Raw genomic sequence first — 18,630 nt, 5'->3', positions numbered from 1 at the left:
ATATCAATGAACACTATTCCTGTTGAATTTCCATTGTTAGGCCTATGAAGTGAACAAGGTTCAAGGAGGGAAAATTAGACTATTTCAGCATGAGCATACAGTGTGTCCCATGCATCTCTGATGAGGAGTTGTTGTTTTTTCTCCAAAAGGCTCAGAGGCAGGCTGGAATTTAAGTTGTGGTCTTTGCTGAACCATAAATGAATAATCAACAAATAAGACATTCTAGTTAAAACTTCTTCTCCATGATGACTTATTTACAGTTCAACGATCAGGGAGATTGGGGCAGAAAGAGCAAAAAATTGTTTTGGGGCACAATTAATTCCCCTTTTTATTCTCTCCCCTCTCTCCCCCCCCCTCATTTTATCCCCCCCCTCTTTTCTCTCCCCCTTATTCTCCCCCCCCCTCATTTTAATTAAGGTGCAGTAACCATTTACCATGCTAATTTTTTAGATGTCACATCATAACAGCTATCACAGTTCTTAAGTTTTTATTATTTAAGCATTTTAATGGTGTTTTGAGAGAGCTGCTCAAACAGATCCTATCTTCTGTTTTGTGTGCTTTGTATCGTAAACTGAAGGGCACTTAGATTATAATTCCAGTGAAGAACCATCTGGTGCTTTTGCTTAAAATCAGAATTTGTACTGAGGGGAGCTGCATGTTAGAAGTCACATACTCTAAAAACTGGGCAGATGGCAATCAGGATTGAATAAGACATTGATGAGAGCACTAGTCACACGAGAAACAGCTATAGCCACTTGCTGATGGTTTTAAAAGTTGTGAATAGGTACGCCAGCCAGCAAGTGATGACCAAACAGACCATGCTGGTTTTTGAAGCGTTGGACAGAAACCTTTGTATTTTCTTCCCGGTAACTGCTGCACTCTGAGGCACAATTATACTAACAGCAGCAGCTCTTTAAAAAACTCTTGCACGTAGCAGCAACTAGATCCAAAGCTCATTACTGAGCCTTTGGGTATCCCTGACCTGTGGATAAGGCTGCAGGATGAGGAGCACCGAGTCTTGGTTCACTGACTTTTATTACTGTTTAAACAACTGCTGCCGATCTTATTAATTCATCATGTCTCCACAACTATCCCAATGTTTTTATATCCTTCTATTGAAATAGTCTAGGCCAGTGATGGCGAACCTTTTTGAGACCGAGTGCCCAAATTGCAACCCAAAACCCACTTATTTATCGCAAAGTGCCAACCCGGCAATTTAACCGGAATACTGAGGTTTTATGTATTGTCGAAGGCTTTCACGGCCGGAATCACTTGGGTGCTGTGTGGTTTCCGGGCTGTATGGCCGTGTTCTAGCAGCATTCTCTCCTGATGTTTCGCCTGCATCTGTGGCTGGCATCTTCAGAGGCGAAACGTCAGGAGAGAATGCTGCTAGAACACGGCCATACAGCCCGGAAACCACACAGCACCCAACTGAGGTTTTAGTTTAGAAAAAATGGTTGGCTCCAAGGTGCACATTACTCAGGAGTAAGCTTGGTAAAGCAACGTGCAATGCTTTGAATGGGTGAATCATGACCCTAGGAGGGTTTATTCAGAAGCAAGCCCCATTGCCAGCAGCCGAGCTTACTCCCAGGTAAAGGATTGTGCCCAGGCCAGCCTAGATGTGTGTGCCGGGGGGTGATTTTCCACTCTCCCACATGATGATCTCTGTGCTCGCATGCCCACAGAAAGGGCTCTGAGTGCCACCTCTGGCACCTGTGCCATAGGTTCGCCACCACTGGTCTAGGCTGGTATCTGCTTTCCACCCTCTATTGAAGTGCCTGTGTCCTTACTGCTCCTGTAAAGGCCACTTGCTGGGGAGTGCTATTTCAGCTAGATCTCTGTTGCTCTTAAAACATCACTGCTTGTGGGAATGGGTTTTTTAACTTCCCCAGTCTCTTCCATGCCCCCCCCTCCACCCCCAGTTGTCCCAGGCGATAGCCTTTCCAGTGCAGTTTCTTTGGTTGGTTTGGTTTTATGCATGCGCGTGTGCACGCATGCACATATAGGCAGAGAAAGCCTTTTGTTTGTTAAATATCTGGTTTGTACTTCATTGCAGTGTAAGACTCTGTGCCACTCTCTTTTGAAAGAGAACTGTTGTCTATAGAGCAATACTGTTTTTTAAAGCCGCACTGCTTACAAGCACTTTGTGAGACTGGCTATATCCCTGATAGGAATCTAACCCTTGACAATCTTTTCATAGTAACTCATCTTCCAGTCTTGGCTCTTGCAGCAAGGTGGCTCAGCCTGGCACGTCGGTTTCAAATATTAAATGATGGCAGGTAGATTCCTGGTACTGATTGATGCCTTCAGAAAAGAAAGTGTGTATGAGAGACATTAAAAGGCCAACTTCAAGACCTGCCCGACTGGGGTATTCTGATCTGCTCCTCATTCTCGCACCCGTCTGCAGGCAGGGGGTAATGCAGAGAGACAAGCTGTCTCTTCATCCAAGTCCTCCCCTGTCCTATTGTCCCTCCGTGGCACTAAGCTTCTAATTTATTCTTGACTGGAAATACAGTCTTCAGTTAAAGTCACACAACTGTGCCCCCCCTCCTTTTTGTACTTAAAGTTGATATATTTCAGGCTCAAAAGCACTTGCGCTTTCTTTTTTTTATGCAGAGCTCCTCCTTGTTGGTTACTACCACGGCTGTGGATCTTTGTGAATATATGAGAGGAAGCAATGAGTAGAGATTACGGGAGTCTTCCCCTGAATAAGAATAAGTGTCCTGCTTAATCTGGGGTTTGAAATCATCCCCATGCTACCAGCAAGAAATGTTATAAACAGCCATAGCTTTCAGCTGAAAATCTGATCTTATTTCTAGCCTTGCTCAGTTTGATACAAGCCTGTCTTTGAATCAATTGATGTATGTCATGCAACCACCAGGGTAAAATACCATGCTTTAGTTTCAAGATGTGACTATTTGTTCTGCCTCAGATTAATTTGCCAAAGCTTAGTAGGCTAGGTGATAGATGCGTCGGATATTTCTAATTTGTAGTTTGGGAGAGGAGCTACAAAACTTCAAACTCCTAAAGTACCGACTCTGATTCTGAGGTAGGCCACAGTTTTGGTTTTAAAGGTTTTGTGTTTATCATTATTGAACTAGGGGTGGTAGACACATATATATTATGAGGGGAACTACATCTTTAGTGCCTTAAATGTCTTGGGTTCTGTCACAGTAATATTTATGATACACAGAAAAATGGTGGTAATTGCTTGGAAGAAGGGGTTGTTTGTTTTACTGCTGCTGGTTGATTCAGTGGCCTCCAACTAGGGATCAAGCTGAAACCTAAAAAACAATAACGGTGGAACAGCATCATGTACTCACGGATCGTGTACTTGAAAATTCAGCCTTTTCAGATTCAAAGACCAGTTTTAACTAGTCTTCAACTTGAAATGCAGCATAATCTGCAATATGGGACCCGCTTGTGATTGTACATGTGCTTATTTGCCTTTTCTCTCTACTGTGATCAGATGAAAAGGAGGCTGAGGGAATGCAGCAGAGCGAATGTTGGTGGATGAAACTTCTCAGGCAAGGATGAGAAAAGCTATAACTTCTGAAATGTCCTCTTCCATACAACCTTTAAAATGTGCCAAACGCCTATTTTTTTTAATCTAGTAACTTTCTTCCTGTCCTTTTCTTTAAAAAATAAAAATAAAATCTTCCCTCCCCCGGCGGGGGGAACAGGTAGTTTGGTGATGATGTCCCACCTGAGGTTGATTCATAGTCTGAACCAGTAAAGTGGACTGTCACCGTTGCTGTAGAAATGGTTACTTTTGTGGTCTGCTGTTTAGTATAAGAAATAATAAAGGTGTGGTCTCTTGGACGAAGAGTGCAGGTTTATCCGTTGTTCTTTTTAAACAAAAGTTACAGTGGTTACTACTTTGTGGTCTTTTGTGCATTGCAATACTGAGCCTTGCACCTCCCCTCAGAGATACATCTCCAACTCTTGTTTAAACACCTTTTTTTTCACTTATTCTCAGCAGGACGGGGAATTGAGTTAGTTTCTGGTTCTTGCTGCTTGTTAAATTGCAGTCTGACAAAAATATTACTCACCTGGATTTTGGGATGTGGATTTTTTTTTTGTTCAGTAGTGGATACAATCCCATTGTGTCCACTAAAGGATAGAAAAGTCCCTGCTGAATAAAACGTTTATACTTTTTATAGGTAAAGAAGTGCAATCTTCTTCTTTGTGTTTACTGATGCGGGCTGGACAGTAATGTGTTTGTTTGTGCTCCAATTCATCATATATTTCTTTCCTCCAGTTCCATTTGAGAATCTCTTTAGGAACAAAAGATATTTTTTCTTAATAAAGGGGAATAGAAAAGAAATCCATAATTCAGGCACAATGATTTGTGTCCATTTCCCCTCCAGTAATGAGCTGACTGGTAGAACCTTGAAGAGAGGGAGTATTTGGAGAGATAGTCTGAAACTGATCAATGGGATATGGCAGTGAAGATTGCTTGAGAATTTATAACCATGCAAAAGTGAGATTGGAAAACTATCTGAAAAGGGTTTACTTAAAAAAACCTTTCATACACTTCCTTGCAGGAACTGATGCCGAAATCAGGCAGCATCTTTCTCTCCGGAGTTTGCTAACAAAAATGTGTTTCCAGAACAGGCTTCCCTGCAAGGCCAGGACAGGAAACAAAGTATTGGAGGCAGTGTAGCACTGTATATCAAAAAGCCATGTAAATTCCCCCATGGAATCGCCATGAGTGGAGATTCCATGCCTCAAGTCTGTCTTGAAAGTGGCTGTTTACTATTCCTAGATCTTAAAAGTGGCTTTTTACTAGTTCCAGACCTTGAGATGGAGAGGGAAATAAGGGAGTTGCCCTACTATGAAACTGAGTTTGGGTCCCTATGTGTAGCACTCTGCACCTTTTTCTCCCATCAAATAGAGGTGCACATTCCAAAACTTATGGTCCAACTCAGGATATCCACATAACCATCTTTCTTGCCCCTTCCAGGCAGATGGGCAAATGGTCATCTCCATCTTCTCAGCCATTCTTTCTCTATCTTCTCTTACCCCGAAAACTGAGAAGATTATAGCTCTATTCCCAGAAAGAATGTCAGGGTCTCCCTGAGTGTTGAGCAAGATATCTTTGCATTCGTTTACCACAACAATATTAAACTATCCAGGGTGGTGAAAAGCCAGATGAATTGTGAGCAGCTCTGTAAATTGCATGATTGGCCAACAACTTGGCAGATTAGGTTCAGTGTTGGTAAGTGGGAGATGATATGCACTGGAACAAAAATCACAATTTTAAATATGTGTTGATGGGGTCTTGAACTGTCTGAAGCCAAGATTGAAAGAGATCTTTGAACTGTAGTGGATAGAACAAAGAACATGTTGACTGTGGGGCAAAAGCAAAAAAGGCAAAATCCATTCTGGGGTTTATTAGGAAAGGGATTGAGAATAAAGTGGTTGATATTGCTGTGCTCCTGTATAGAGCTGTGGTGTTCCTTCATTTAGAATAGTGTGTGCTGTTCAGATCGCTGTATCTCAAAAAGGTTATTGCAGAGCTAGAAATAGTACAAAAGAAGGTAACCACAATTAAGAGGTTGTAGCACCTTTCCTGTGTGAAAAGGCTGAATACTCTGGGATTTTTCAGTTTAGAAAAAAGTTGGGGGGGGGGGGGCAGGATAGGCTTATAAAATTACGTGTGTTAAAAAAAATGAATAGAGGGAGCTTTTCCTCCCTCTCCCGTAATACCAGAACATGAGAGCACCCAGTGAAGTTTTTGGCATAGGTTCCGGACAAAAGGAAACACTTCTTTACTCAGTGAGTAATTAAATTGTGGAATTCACTGTCAGGATGTATTGATGGCCATGCATGTAGATGACTTAAAAGGAGATTAGACGGAAGATTCATGGCTATTAGCCATGGTGACTAAAGAGAACCTTCAAAATACAGACGCAGAAAACCTCTGAACATCAGTGCTACGAGGCAGTATCAAGGAAGGTCTAGTCCTCTATGCTTTTTGCTGGCTGTCGTGTGAAACAGGGTGTTGGGCTAGGTAATTTACAGGTATTATACTAATCTGATCCACAGGGCTTTTTCTATGTTCCTAGGCCTTTCAACACTTGTTCTGAGGTGATTTCAGGTTTCAACTCTTGCCTCCTTGTCCACTGGGAGTGTTTCTCTGCTGGACCAAGGTGTTGCTGTCCCCTCCCATCCCCCCACTCCCCAGTTGATTCTGGTGTGTTCTAATTTACAAAGAACACCTGCTCCTTAATTATCCACATCCCTTGCCTGTCTTTTTGTTTCAGTTCCTTTTTGATGTATAAGTTAATTATCTTTTTTTGAAGGAGGGCTGTGTTAACAATCTGACCGTAGGGTTCTTAAGAAAAAGGGCTAAGCACTGAACTTTAGTAGTCAGAATTAGATTGCTGCTGCTTTGCTTTTGCTACTGATTCAGGTGTTCAAAATAACGAGGGCCCTGTTTCTCACACAGCCCTTCCAAGATCTGGGTCATTTACACTCGAAAAACTGCTCCTCCATATGTAGACCCACTAAAAAACTTTGCACAGCCCAGCATTTTTGTTTGGCTGTGTTTCCCTTACAGGAGATGTGATTATCCTCTTAAAGATCAATGGCATTTTCAGTGATTGCCAACCCCCCCACAATAAAACAGTCTGCCCAAGTAGATATGCAGGGCACCCCTTTTTAATTCACTTTTGCAAACTGTATACAGTGACCTTGTTTAAGTGAGCTTTTCTTGGCAGAAATCCCAGTGAGATGAAGTACATTTTTGTAGGGGCTTGTTTCTGGCATCGAAAATATTGGCATTTCTAGAGACTGTTTTGATTAGTTGTAATTGTTTTAACTTGTTTTTATTGATCCCCCCCCCCCCGTGTGTTTTATTTGGTTTGTAGGATTTAGATTGCTTGCAGAAGTGGGATAAAAATGTAAACAAATCATCATAATGCTAGCTCTGCTTTTATAATGTTTTGTCAAAACAAGAAACAATTGCAGATGAAATCCAGGTAATGAGAAAGGGAATACATGCTTATTTTACAGCTCTCCTTTGCAAATTTTTGTGAGCTATTTCTGCAGCCCACATAAACCAGCCTTCTGCTCCTCACAGTCTCTAGTATTGGTGACTTACTGAGACCTACAGCAAAAATGAAAGGCGCACACGAAGGCTAGTCCAACTAAAACACATCCATCACATACCTGGCAGGCTGTACTGCGGGAGAGCTGTCCTTCTGTTAATCTCTCTTCGTAGTGAGAAGGCATCCCTGAGCTACACTGACCCAAATAGCTGCTGGACTCTATGGCATTTATATTGTGAGGTCCTGCAGGGTTTCATGCTGTTTAACATCTACACGGGGGCCAATAAACTAAAGTTCAGTGAAGATAAGATTGAGATGCCGCCGTGCAATGACATCGCTGCCTGAAGTCTGAGGAATCAGCCTCACCTGGAGGGGACTGCACTCTACCTGAAGTAACTGGACACTGAAGGGTACTGCTGGATCCTGGTGTCCAGTGGGAGACCCAGATATTTTCTGTGGCATTTTATCAGCTTCAGCTAATGTACCAGCTACAGCTGTTCCTCAAAAGGTATGATCTGGCCACAGTGATCCACACTTTGATTGCATCCAGGTTCGATTACTGTAATGTGCTTTATGTGGACCTGCCTTTGAAATCCAGCTCATCCAAAATGCAGCAACCGGACTATTGTCAGGGATAGGATACATGGATTATGTCACCCCCAGTGCTGAAAGATCTGCCCTGGCATGCTATGTTTCCAGGTACAATTCAAAGTGCTGGTTCTTGCCTAAAAGTCTTGGAGCTAGAGTACTTGAGGGGAGGCCTCCTCCTGTATGGACCAGCTTGCTAGTAAAACTCTGCATCGTAAGCCCTGCTCTCTGTGCCCTGCCTTCAAAGTTGGGGCATTTCTCCTCCATTTTATCGTCACCCAGCCCTGTAAGGCAGGTTGGACTGTGTCTGTGTGACTGACCCAAGGCCACTTAGCTACCTTCCTTGGCACGAGTGGAGATTTGAACTTGGGACTCCTAGATCTTAGTCTGACACTCTGACCACTGCTCCACAATAGGTCATTCACCCAGACAACCCACTGACCCATCCACCCCTTCATACAGCAGCCAGTGAGACGAGTGTGTGTGTGTGTGTGTGTGTGTGTGTGTGTGTGTGTGTGTGTGTGTGTGTGTGTGTGTGTGTGCAGCAGGGGGGTAAACAGATGTGAAGTCAACCTTGAAAGTGCTTCTTGGCCCATGCAGCATGACGGATCAGTGGCACCTGCACAATTACCTACAGCCCTGCAAGAGTCTTCCTTCTTGGACATGTCATCAGGCAACCCTCAGGGGGAGTCACAGATATGGTGTAGGGTGGGAATGGATCAGGAAGGGGGGCTTCACCCCCCCCCGCCACACACAGAGCATCCTATGACGCAAAGGTAGAGCAAAGTGTTCACCCATTAGTGCCAAGTGCCCTTTCTGTGCTTTTCTTGTCACCAAAGTGCCTTGCTGCTTGCTCTAAGTCTTCACAACAGGGAGCTCTGAGATTGAGGCCAAGCTGTGTTTCCTACCTTTTGAGTTATGCAGCATCTTAGCTGGGGTTTTTGTAGAGCCCAGGGGGGCACTATTGGGTGTCAAGGAAGGGACTTGGCCACCGCAGGAAAGGAGATGATTGGTTGTACTTGTAATTGACATTCTGAGCTTCTTTGGGCCTCATGGGAATGACCGTGGTTATGGTCAGGCACTTGATTTTTGAATACAGTTGATGCTGGTGAAAAACGCTGTGTTTTATTGGTGTAAATTTCTGCCTCTGACAGGAGAATTCTTATCTAAAAGGGCTTAGGGAGTCAACAAACTCTGGCTTCGCACCTACAACCACGCTGGCACAGAGGCCAAGGAATGAGCAACTGGCGCCTGAGAGTGGCAGAGTAGTGCTGGGGGGCTGTACCCACATAACTGACCCTTACAACAAAATCTCTCAGATATATGTCGATGTAAAGGCCACTTAGCTTCCTGAGCACTTTCAAACACACACACACACCCTTTATGGGTAATATAATAATACAAAAGAAATAACCGCATGCTGCATCCTCTGCACTTGCATGGAGCATCCTTAAATTGCATCTCAAAAGATCCCCAGTTATCACTAGTTGCTCAGTGTTGCATGTCCAATCAGGACATCAGGTTTTTTTGCGCCTAGTGGTATCTTCCGTATGTTGTTATCTCTTGTCTCCACAGTGCAATGTACAAGTTAACTGCCATGAACACGTAACAGTTCTGTGGTGAAAGTGGACTTCTAAAAAACAGATAACATTTAATGGAGTATTTGCCTTGGAGAAATTCACAGTAGATGCTGGAGTTTGAAACTGTGACATCTGTTTTAAAAGTTGACTTTGTTTATTAGCTTAAATGGTGACCTGGAGAATGAACTCATCTTATCAGCAATGCCAGTACTCTAAGAGAAGCTAACAATGCAGTAGTGAAAAGGTGAAAATTAAAATGATCTTAAGGCCACGCTGTTAATAATAAAATGTCAGGAGAAAAATAGAATATTAAACAGTGGAACGGAAATGTGCTTTAATGCAAAATAGAAGGAAGCTGTCTGGGTCTTCATGCTCATTCTACCTTTCTACCAATCAGTATATCTAAGTCTCAATTCGGCTGCTTGTTGCTTCAATCCGGAGACTGGAGCCACAGACAGAAAAGTCAGATCTTTTTACAGAAAAAGGACTTGATGGCCCTTGGGGTCTCTTCCAACTCTATGATTCTTTGATAGAAACACTGCCTTTAATTTTAAGAAATAAATGCCTCTGGTGGCCATTCCTAGGCATTCAAAACAGTACTGCAAGCCTCGGTTTCTGTCAGTAAAAAGTTGGGGGAGGGGCAGCAACCTCCAGGCAGCTTGCTACCACTCAAATTTAAATGACACACCCAGGCCTGGCTGCCTGCTACTGCTTAGCAGCTACTGCTTAGCTACTGCTTAGCAGAAACCAGCCAATGAAAGCAAGTGTCATGTCGTGGTTAGAGTTTCAGAATAGGATCCAGGAGACAATGACGTATCTGGCAGGGAGGTGGGGGATAGAGGGGCAGACAACCCAGGCACTATTTGCCTGGGTCACGTGGGGAATACATTTCAGCCCTCTCCCACCCCCCACCCCCCTGCATCCAGGTCCTGGCTGGCAAGACACTGGGGGATAAGATGTGGCGCCACTGGGAAGGAGGGAGGGAGGAATGCACCTAGTTTTGGCCCCCTCCAATATGTTGCCCTCTTCTCGGAGGGACGGAGGAAAACTAGGTGCATTCCAACTTTCTGCCGCCTCTCTGAGCAGCGCCGCAGCTGCTGGCTGGCAAACTCCGGGGGTGGGGACAAGACCATGGAAGGAGGAAAGGTTTTTTGCAGGGTGAATCTGGCAGTGGGGGCAGGGGGGAGTTCAAATGGGGGCTAGGCAGGGTGGGGCCTTTTTTTAAAGGTACATCATTGCCAGGTGACCTAGGTTTGAATCCCTATTCTGCCATGGGAGCTCACTGGGTGACCTTGGGGGTAGTTACAAATTTTCAGCCTAACATATCCCACAGGGTTTTTTGTGAGGACAAAATGGAGGAAAGGAGAATTCTGCAAGCTGCTTTGGCTCCCCATTGTGAAGACGGGTAAGATATAAATTAAGTAAATATAGCTGAAGGTGAGTGGGTGGGTGGCAAGGAGAAAAGGGAATGTGGGAACTTGAGAATATGGGGGCTACCCGAGAGGAGAAGAGGAAATAATTTGTAAAACAGGTGCAGGAGAAAGTGAGGTGCCCCCCCCCTCACCTCCCACAAGTCCTTGCATGCTCAACACCATGTAGCATGCAGAGTTTTTCCAGATAAGGGCTGTCAAGGGAGGGAATGGGGGAAAGCTGAAGATGGGGCAGATAGGAGTAAGTTTCTGGTAGGTGGGAAAGAAAGAAGATGCCAGGAGAAGAATACTGAGTATTTTAAAGAATGGTAAGAGGAATTATTGGGGAAGGAAAAGCCCTTGTGGGCTTGCTGCTTTGTATGTCTATAATTGCCAACACCAGCATTCGGAACACAAAATCCTAGGAGTGGTAGGCAAACCAGCAAAATCTAGAGCAGCTTTAATTTAAGAATGGTAATACAGTGGTCTTTCTAGTTTGTAGTTACAGAGTTTTCCAACAGCTTTCAGTAAGCCTGTCTGGAGGGCTCTAGCAGTACTAATGAATGCAAGTGATGTCACTGGAAGTAGCTAGGACTTGTTTTATTGGCAATGTGTCTCCAGGCCTTGGGTCCAACCCCCTCTGAACCTGTGCTGAATTGGAACAGACAATTTTGCTTAGCCTAGCAGCTCCCTTAGTCCACCCCCAAGAGCAGAAGTGTAGTTAGGATGGGACTGAATATAGCTCTTGGGCTTTTTCTAGATGTGAAGTGGTGGCATCAACAACCAGAGCTGTTTCTGGCCCTACAAAAAGCGCCAGCAGCAAAATACCAACAGTTGGTGCTGTACTGCACAGGTGCACAGCACTGCTGCCCATTGTGCTCACACTGGTGGATGAATTGGCATGGAAAATTATTGACTACATGTGTAATTCTGGTGTTTCATCAAGGAGAAGTAACCCCTCCCCATGCCTATGGGGCCAGGAGGGACCATGTCTGTTGGGTATGGCAGCAGAGCTGAGTTACTGCTGGGACAAAGCCTCAGACAAGGAGGTTCCCTGCCATATCCCATACCCTCTAGTCCAGGGGTCTGCAACCTGTGGCTCTCCAGATGTTCATGGACTACATTTCCCTTCAGCCCCTGCCAGCATGGCCAATTGGCCCAAACCCATGTTTTTCAAGAATTGCATTATCCAGGATTCTTTTGTTTTAACACTGTTTGCAGCTGCTTCCGAGTGAAAGGCCAGGCAGGGAGGCACTTTAATGCGGCTGCATTCCATTTGTCTTTTCTTCCCCGCCTGGCATCTGCGTGGCCACATCCATCAGCATGGCTGTGGGGGTCCAGTTGTGCATGCCTACTAAAATATAAACAGTGTACATGCTTCATTTTAAATTAATCTAATAAAGATAATAAAAGAAATGCAGCCCATTAAATGTATTCATTCTTACAAGAAGAAGAAGAAGAAAGAAGAAGAAGAGTTGTCTTGCAAGTCCTATACTACATTGAACAAGCTGAGAAGGACATTAGGATTTCCCTTGACTAGTAATGATGAGATTCTGTTTTGCTTAACTCAGTCCATACTCTGCCACATTTGAATCCTTTTGACATTCTTTTAGCGTTCTTTAAGTCTCTCTTCTCATCATTATCTTCCTTAGTTAATTAGAGTCTTAGTTGAAAAGCACTTCATACCCCAGTGACAGCAAATCAGCATAAGAGGTCGCAGCACCTTTTCACACTGAGCATTTTCTCTGATTCTGTTGTTTGGCTGTGCAATGAGAGACTTTGGCATAGATGAAATGTTCTGTTGGGAGTTGGTGCTAGCTTTTGTCCAGTACTTTATATCTGAACACTTAAGAAAAGACACTGGCAAGATGCTTATCTGATTCTGCTAACACTGTTCTCACACGGTCCATAGACCAAGTGTTTTCTATTTCTGGTCCACAGACCACATCTTGCTTATGTGTAGAAAGAAGGCAGGTGCAGAAGAAGCACTGTTTCCTCTCACAGAAAACAAAGTGATATGCTGCCAACATTGAGGCCAAACCTCCGTCAGTGACTGAAGGGTGGAGGTACCCTGTTTGTGCCCAAATCCCTTTAAGAAAAGGGCTCAGCTCTGTTTTAAAGGTTTGTCTTTTTGAGATTGAGAGACTTCCCTCCCAAACAATAGCAAGAGAATGGCTTACAAGAATATAGTGAAAAATGGAGCCTTCTGTCCTTAGCTACACAGAACAGCTTCCTGCTATTCTGTGGAAGGGACTAGCAGGACTCTGTGTTCATAACAGATGAGGGGCGCTGGGATTGATGTTCCACACTGAATGCAACTAGAGGGCTTGCTTCTGAAGCAAAAAAACAAAAAAGGAACTATTTCCTCCGAGTTCCGAACTGTCTCCTCTGAGTTCCGAAAGATCTTATGAGACAAGATGATGTTTATATATTAATGTCTAAATTACTCAGTTCCTGTTTTACAATTTATGCATATACACCAACAATAACTCTTGACTATTTTTATCTGTAGGACTGGTAATTGTTTGTAGTAATTCATACTGCTTATTCAGCCATCATTGAATTCTCTTGATCCTTCCAATTACCACCAGTATCAAATCTTCCTTTTCTGGGTAAGGTAATTGAGAGAGTGGTTACCAGACAGCTTCACGGGTTTTGGTGGATACCTTGGCCGTAGATCCCTTCTGGTCTGGTTTCTGCACTGGCCATGGGGTGGAGATGGCTCTGACCAACCCCACAGATGACCTCCAGAGACATCTAGTCTGAGGTGGGTCAGCGCTGCTGATTTTTTTTATTTATTTATTTATTTATTTATTTATTTATTTATTTATGGGATTTCTATACCGCCCAATCCCCAAAGGGCTCTTATTATTACCCAGATATTACCCAGATCTGATGGCAGCATTCAACATCTTCACCAACCACCTTTCTGACACCTTGCTGCGGGTCAGTTTTGCAGCAGCTGTGCTCAATTCTTCCATGGTTGGGGATGGAGGGTAGCAATTGGTGAGAAAACTTCCACCCACCGTGATTTGGTGCAGTCCTCTTACCGATACTGTTTAACATCTGTGTGCACCCTCTTGCTGGATTGATCCAGAGCTTTGAACTGGGTTGCCATGAAAATGCAAATGACACACAGTCTGCTGATGGACAGTCATCCAGGTACCGCCCATGATGTTTGGGCCAGTGGCTTGGGAGTCATGGTGGAATGGATGAAAGCGAGCCAACTGAAGTTAAATCCAGTGAAGACAGAGGTTTTGGCTGTGTGTGGGGGGAAGTGGGGGGAATGCTGACTGCCTGCTCTTGATGGCATGAAGTTAAATGAAGCACCAACCATCAGGAGCCTGAGTGTGTTGCTTGACATCTTTCTGATGGAGGCATAAGTAGCAGAAGTAACTCACATGGCATTTTTAAATCTTCGGTTGGCTCCCTATCTGTCTCAGACCTAGCCACAGTGATCCATGCAATAGTCACCTCCATCTTAGACTACTGCAGCTCCTAGATTGTTGTTGATTCTAAAACTCTTTGAATATTGCTGAAGATTGGGACCATGATTTACCTCAGGCTCTTGGCATCTGCCTCCCTTTTGCCCTGTAGTCTTTGGTGAGCCTTCCTTTCACTGGAAATATAAGGAGTCAAATGGATAGAAGGAGAATGGCAATTTCACTCCTATTTCTTCCCAGATAGGATGATTAAAGTGAATTAAATGAGTATACCCATTTAACATCAACTTTTGCTGTTCCATGGAAGTGTAAAGTGGGCCAGTATGATTGATGGAGTGTCACAATTTTTCTATCACTTGTAAAAAACAGCATGATGGTGAGGGAGCATATAACATCTGTGCTTCATTGGCTGCACTGGCTACCAGTTGAATTCTGGGTCGTGTTCAAGATTTTGGTTTTGGCCTCTAAGACTTGTGTGGTCTGGAGTCCTTGTATCTTCAGAACTGCATCTCCTCCATACTGCTGCAGAGGACACTCTGGTCCTCTGATAGTAATCTTCTGATGGTCCCTGGTACAAGCCTGGTGGAACTCTGTCTTCTAACACCAGGGCCCTTCAAGATCTAAACCAGTTCCACAGGGCCTGCAAAACAGAGATATTCCACTGGGCTTTTGGTTGAGGCCACTCACTTGTCCATTTCCATCTTGCCAGTCTCCTAGTTACCACCAAATACCATCAACTACCACCTTGTACGCTTTAATGGTGTGTCTTCTTCTCCCTTTCTTTCCTTTTTTCCTTTTTTTCGTAGGCTAGGCGTATTGTTACTGATGGTCCGCCATGTATAAGTTTTTAAGTTTAGACTTTAGTATTAATTTTATTGGAAATTTATTGTGTTGTTAATGTTTTTAATTTGTATGTACGCTGCCCTGATCCTAACTTTGGTTGGGAAGGATAGGATATAAATGTAATAAAATAAATAAAACTGCACCAATTTGAATATGATCTAAAAGATTTTAGAGAACTGTATGCTTTTAACAAACTGCTTCCTTAAAAGGAAACAGAAAAAGTAAATTGCATGATTGTGCAAATTAAAACAGCAACATATTAAAGCATGTTATGTCTTATTTCATATGCTCTAAAATAAAAAGACTCATTAAAGGTTCTTTACAGATGGTTCTTGGCTCTATCACATAGAAAATATAATTCTAGTGTGGGTTGATGGCAGTTCGGATGCTGAGTTTATACATTATTGATAACTGGAAATCAAGTGATCGGTACATCCATATACTTGCAGGGTGCTATAAGTCTACTGAAGAACAAAATTAAATTGATAAAGATTGATTTATAGAGTATAAAGGAATCTATGGTCCTCAGTTTGCAAGACCTGAACAAAGCTGTTAACAATAAGACATTTTGGTGGGCACTGATTCTTACAGTTGCCATGAGTTGGAAATGACTTGGTGACACTTAACACGCTCATATAGAATAAGCAAACAGCCAAGAGCAAGAAAACATCAGACATTTCAAAAAAAGAAGAAGAAATTCTATGGAACTTAAGAACACCTTTGAACTTGACTTAATCAGCTAATTTGATCTGTGCTAGAAATGGGAGAAGTGAACTATTTTAAATTGAAGCAAGAATCTTGTAATGGGAATCTTTTTTTTTTGCCTGCTATAATTTTATTTTGATTTTTCTGTTTTCTTTACATGGTTTTATCAGTTATTCTTGACATCATTTCTGTATGCTATATATTTAATATTCAGTTTTAGAATAGCTTCAGTTAATTAACTTTTGCTCTAAAGCTCTTGGGGGTCAAACCATCAGTGTTTTGATTCTGCTAGAATGGTTTGCAGCATATAATGTTAATCAGAAGGGAATCCAATGCTTTATAGCAGCCATCACAAATGTTTGTGAGCCAAATGCAGACTGGGTTCTGATTCTGCCTGAGAGAGGAATTAGGCATGCAGCTTGACCACCAAGCAGCTTGTCTTCTTGTCAAATAAATTATAGCTCAGACAAATCCTCTGTTATATACTTCTCTAGAAGAGGTTTTTCTTCTATAAGTGTATGATTTTTAAAAAATTCTGAATGTTGTCCTTTATGTGTTTCAGGCAGCATTTACACTCCTTTTGGGTCCTTTCACCTTTTTTAATGTGCAGAAGACGAAGTATCTACAGATTATGACATCACTGCTGAGGTGGATAGGTAAGCCCTTGAGCCTCTTCTTTCTTTGACTCATGTATGCATGAGAAAACATAGATCTAATTCTTGGAACTTTTTTGTAACTTTTCTCTAACACATCTCATAAAACAATAAATAAATACACCGTGTTAATCATGCTCCAATAATTTTTGTTGAAAATCTAAAGATGTGACCCCTGGCTTTTCTGTTTTAATGATGTGCTTTAGCGACGTGTGATGATTATTTTAACAGCTTAATATCTATCGGTTGCATTTATTGTTGTTTCCACTTGAGTGTGTATCAAGAAAAAAGGTTGGGGGTATAAATACTCTAAATAAATCAATAAAGATAACCACTAGAGCATTTAGCAGCCTTATTACTAGAGAGAATTGACATAATGTAAAAGGTAAGTGATGGCAATGATTTTTAATAACTTATTTGGCATCTGGTCTGAGTCCTTGTACTACTTGGCAGCCCATTTAAGTCATATCTTCGAAAACAATTTATTACTTTCCTGAAAGAAAAAAAAAGATAGTGAAAGAGCATTTATTCTGGTTAAGAAAAATAATAATAAATCATGTACAGAGGATACATCTAGAAAACTAGAAAATAGTGAAGCTGTTTCAAAATGCAATGGGTAGGCTGCCAGTAGGCATAATTTATATCGATCACTGTTTGCCACTGTGAAAAGCTTTACAGTGGTCGCTAGTTGGCTCCTAACTAGAATTCAAAATGTTAAAAATCAAGATAGACTTTTAAAACCCTACTTGGTACCTGAAAGATCACTTTCTCCCTTATTTATTACCCATTGTGGTCATCATCAGAGTACCTTCTCTGTATTCCCCCATGTTCTGAAGCCAAAACAGCTTTAAAAGGGGCTTGGACAGATTTATGAAGGAGTAGTCGATCTATGGCTACCAATCTTGATCCTCCTTGATCTGAGATTGCAAATGCCTTAGCAGACCAGGTGCATGGGAGCAGCAGCAGCAGCAGCAGAAGGCCATTGCTTTCACATCCTGCATGTGTGCTCCCAAAGGCACCTGGTGGGCCACTGTGAGTAGTAGAGTGCTGGACTAGATGGACTCTGGTCTGATCCAGCATGCTCTTTCTTATGTTCTTCTTATGTTCTCAAATGGTGCAAACTAGATAAGAGCTTTTCTAGCAATGATCCGTACATACTGGAATCGTCGCCCCGCCCCCCTAAATATCTTGTGTCAGAAAAAGATGTTCTTATTCTCAAGACTTTAGGAGTTGGGGGGAATCCAACACAAACACACGTTTGGTTTTAACTATCCTACCTGATTTAGATGATTTTAGACTGGTTTTGAAGGTTTGTTTTATAACTGACTTTATCAACAACCTGTCCGCTGGCATTTCAATTGAGGCCTGGTACCAGCATTACAAGAACACTTTTAGTGCTGAAGAGTATGGCCTTGCAACTCAAGTCCTGCCATCCCCGGATATCCCCATGGATTGGCCTACAGTCACCCCAACAGAAGTAGCGTCTATGATTAAACAACTCAAGCCAGGTAAGGCGCCAGGCCCCGATGCATTACCACCTGAGATATTTAAAAAGCATGTGGATTGGTGAACGGGCCCCACTCTTGGCCTCCCCTTTTTTTTACAACAATCAACAAAACTGGCTTTAATCCCAGAGGCCTGGACTGAATAAAGGCTATAATGAGTCCCTATTTTTCAAAAGGTGACCATCATGTTCCAAGAAAACTACAGGCCAACGTTAAACTTTACTATCAATACCGGGGAAAATTTATGCTAAATTCTTACTAACCAGATTGGAATAATTGGGTCATCTCAAATGGAGTTCTAGGACCTGGAGGCAGATAGGGTTCTGCAAAGGTAAAATCTACCCTCGATCACATAATGGTCATTAACCAACTAATAACCAAAACCTGTAATAAAAAATCAAAAGGCCATTGTATGCAGCATTCCCTGGACATCAAGGGGGGCCTTTGACTCTGTCCCAAAGAGATAAGCTATGGGCTAAACTTGGAAAAATGGGTGTAGAGAATAGATTGATCTCCCTTAATCAAGGTGTTACACCATAACACGGGTATGCCAAATCAAATGCAATCAGGAGGGATGGCTTTACACCCAAAATGAATATCTGTCTCCAAGGGAGTAAGAACAAGGCTTCGCTGTCCTTGCACCAGTTCCTTTTTAATCTTTATTTAAATGACTCCACGACAAGCAAACTTAAACCTGTAAACTCACACTGTCCAAACTTAGATGGACATCCAATCCCTCTATTACCTTTATATGCCGACGACGCAGTTGGTTGCTGTCAAGTACACCAAAATCGACATGGTTTAAAGCTGACTCACTGCAACAACCTGCAACTTGAATGCACTCACTGT

General features: G+C 42.7%; 1 protein-coding gene across 2 annotated transcripts in view; it reads left to right on the top strand.

Annotated features, from left to right (window-relative positions):
* Nucleotides 1-18,630, top strand: part of TMEM104 (transmembrane protein 104) — an 83,290-nt gene that overhangs the window by 43,121 nt on the left and 21,539 nt on the right. For both annotated transcript variants that reach the window (XM_048491798.1, XM_048491797.1), the window contains one exon: nucleotides 16,186-16,279. In XM_048491798.1, the coding sequence (XP_048347755.1) occupies nucleotides 16,186-16,279 (94 nt within the window). The remainder of the gene's footprint in view (nucleotides 1-16,185; nucleotides 16,280-18,630) is intronic.

Source organism: Sphaerodactylus townsendi, linkage group LG03 (assembly GCF_021028975.2).
Source record: "Sphaerodactylus townsendi isolate TG3544 linkage group LG03, MPM_Stown_v2.3, whole genome shotgun sequence".
NCBI classification, from domain to species: Eukaryota; Metazoa; Chordata; class Lepidosauria; order Squamata; family Sphaerodactylidae; genus Sphaerodactylus; species Sphaerodactylus townsendi.
This window is presented reverse-complemented; position numbering and strand designations above follow the sequence as displayed.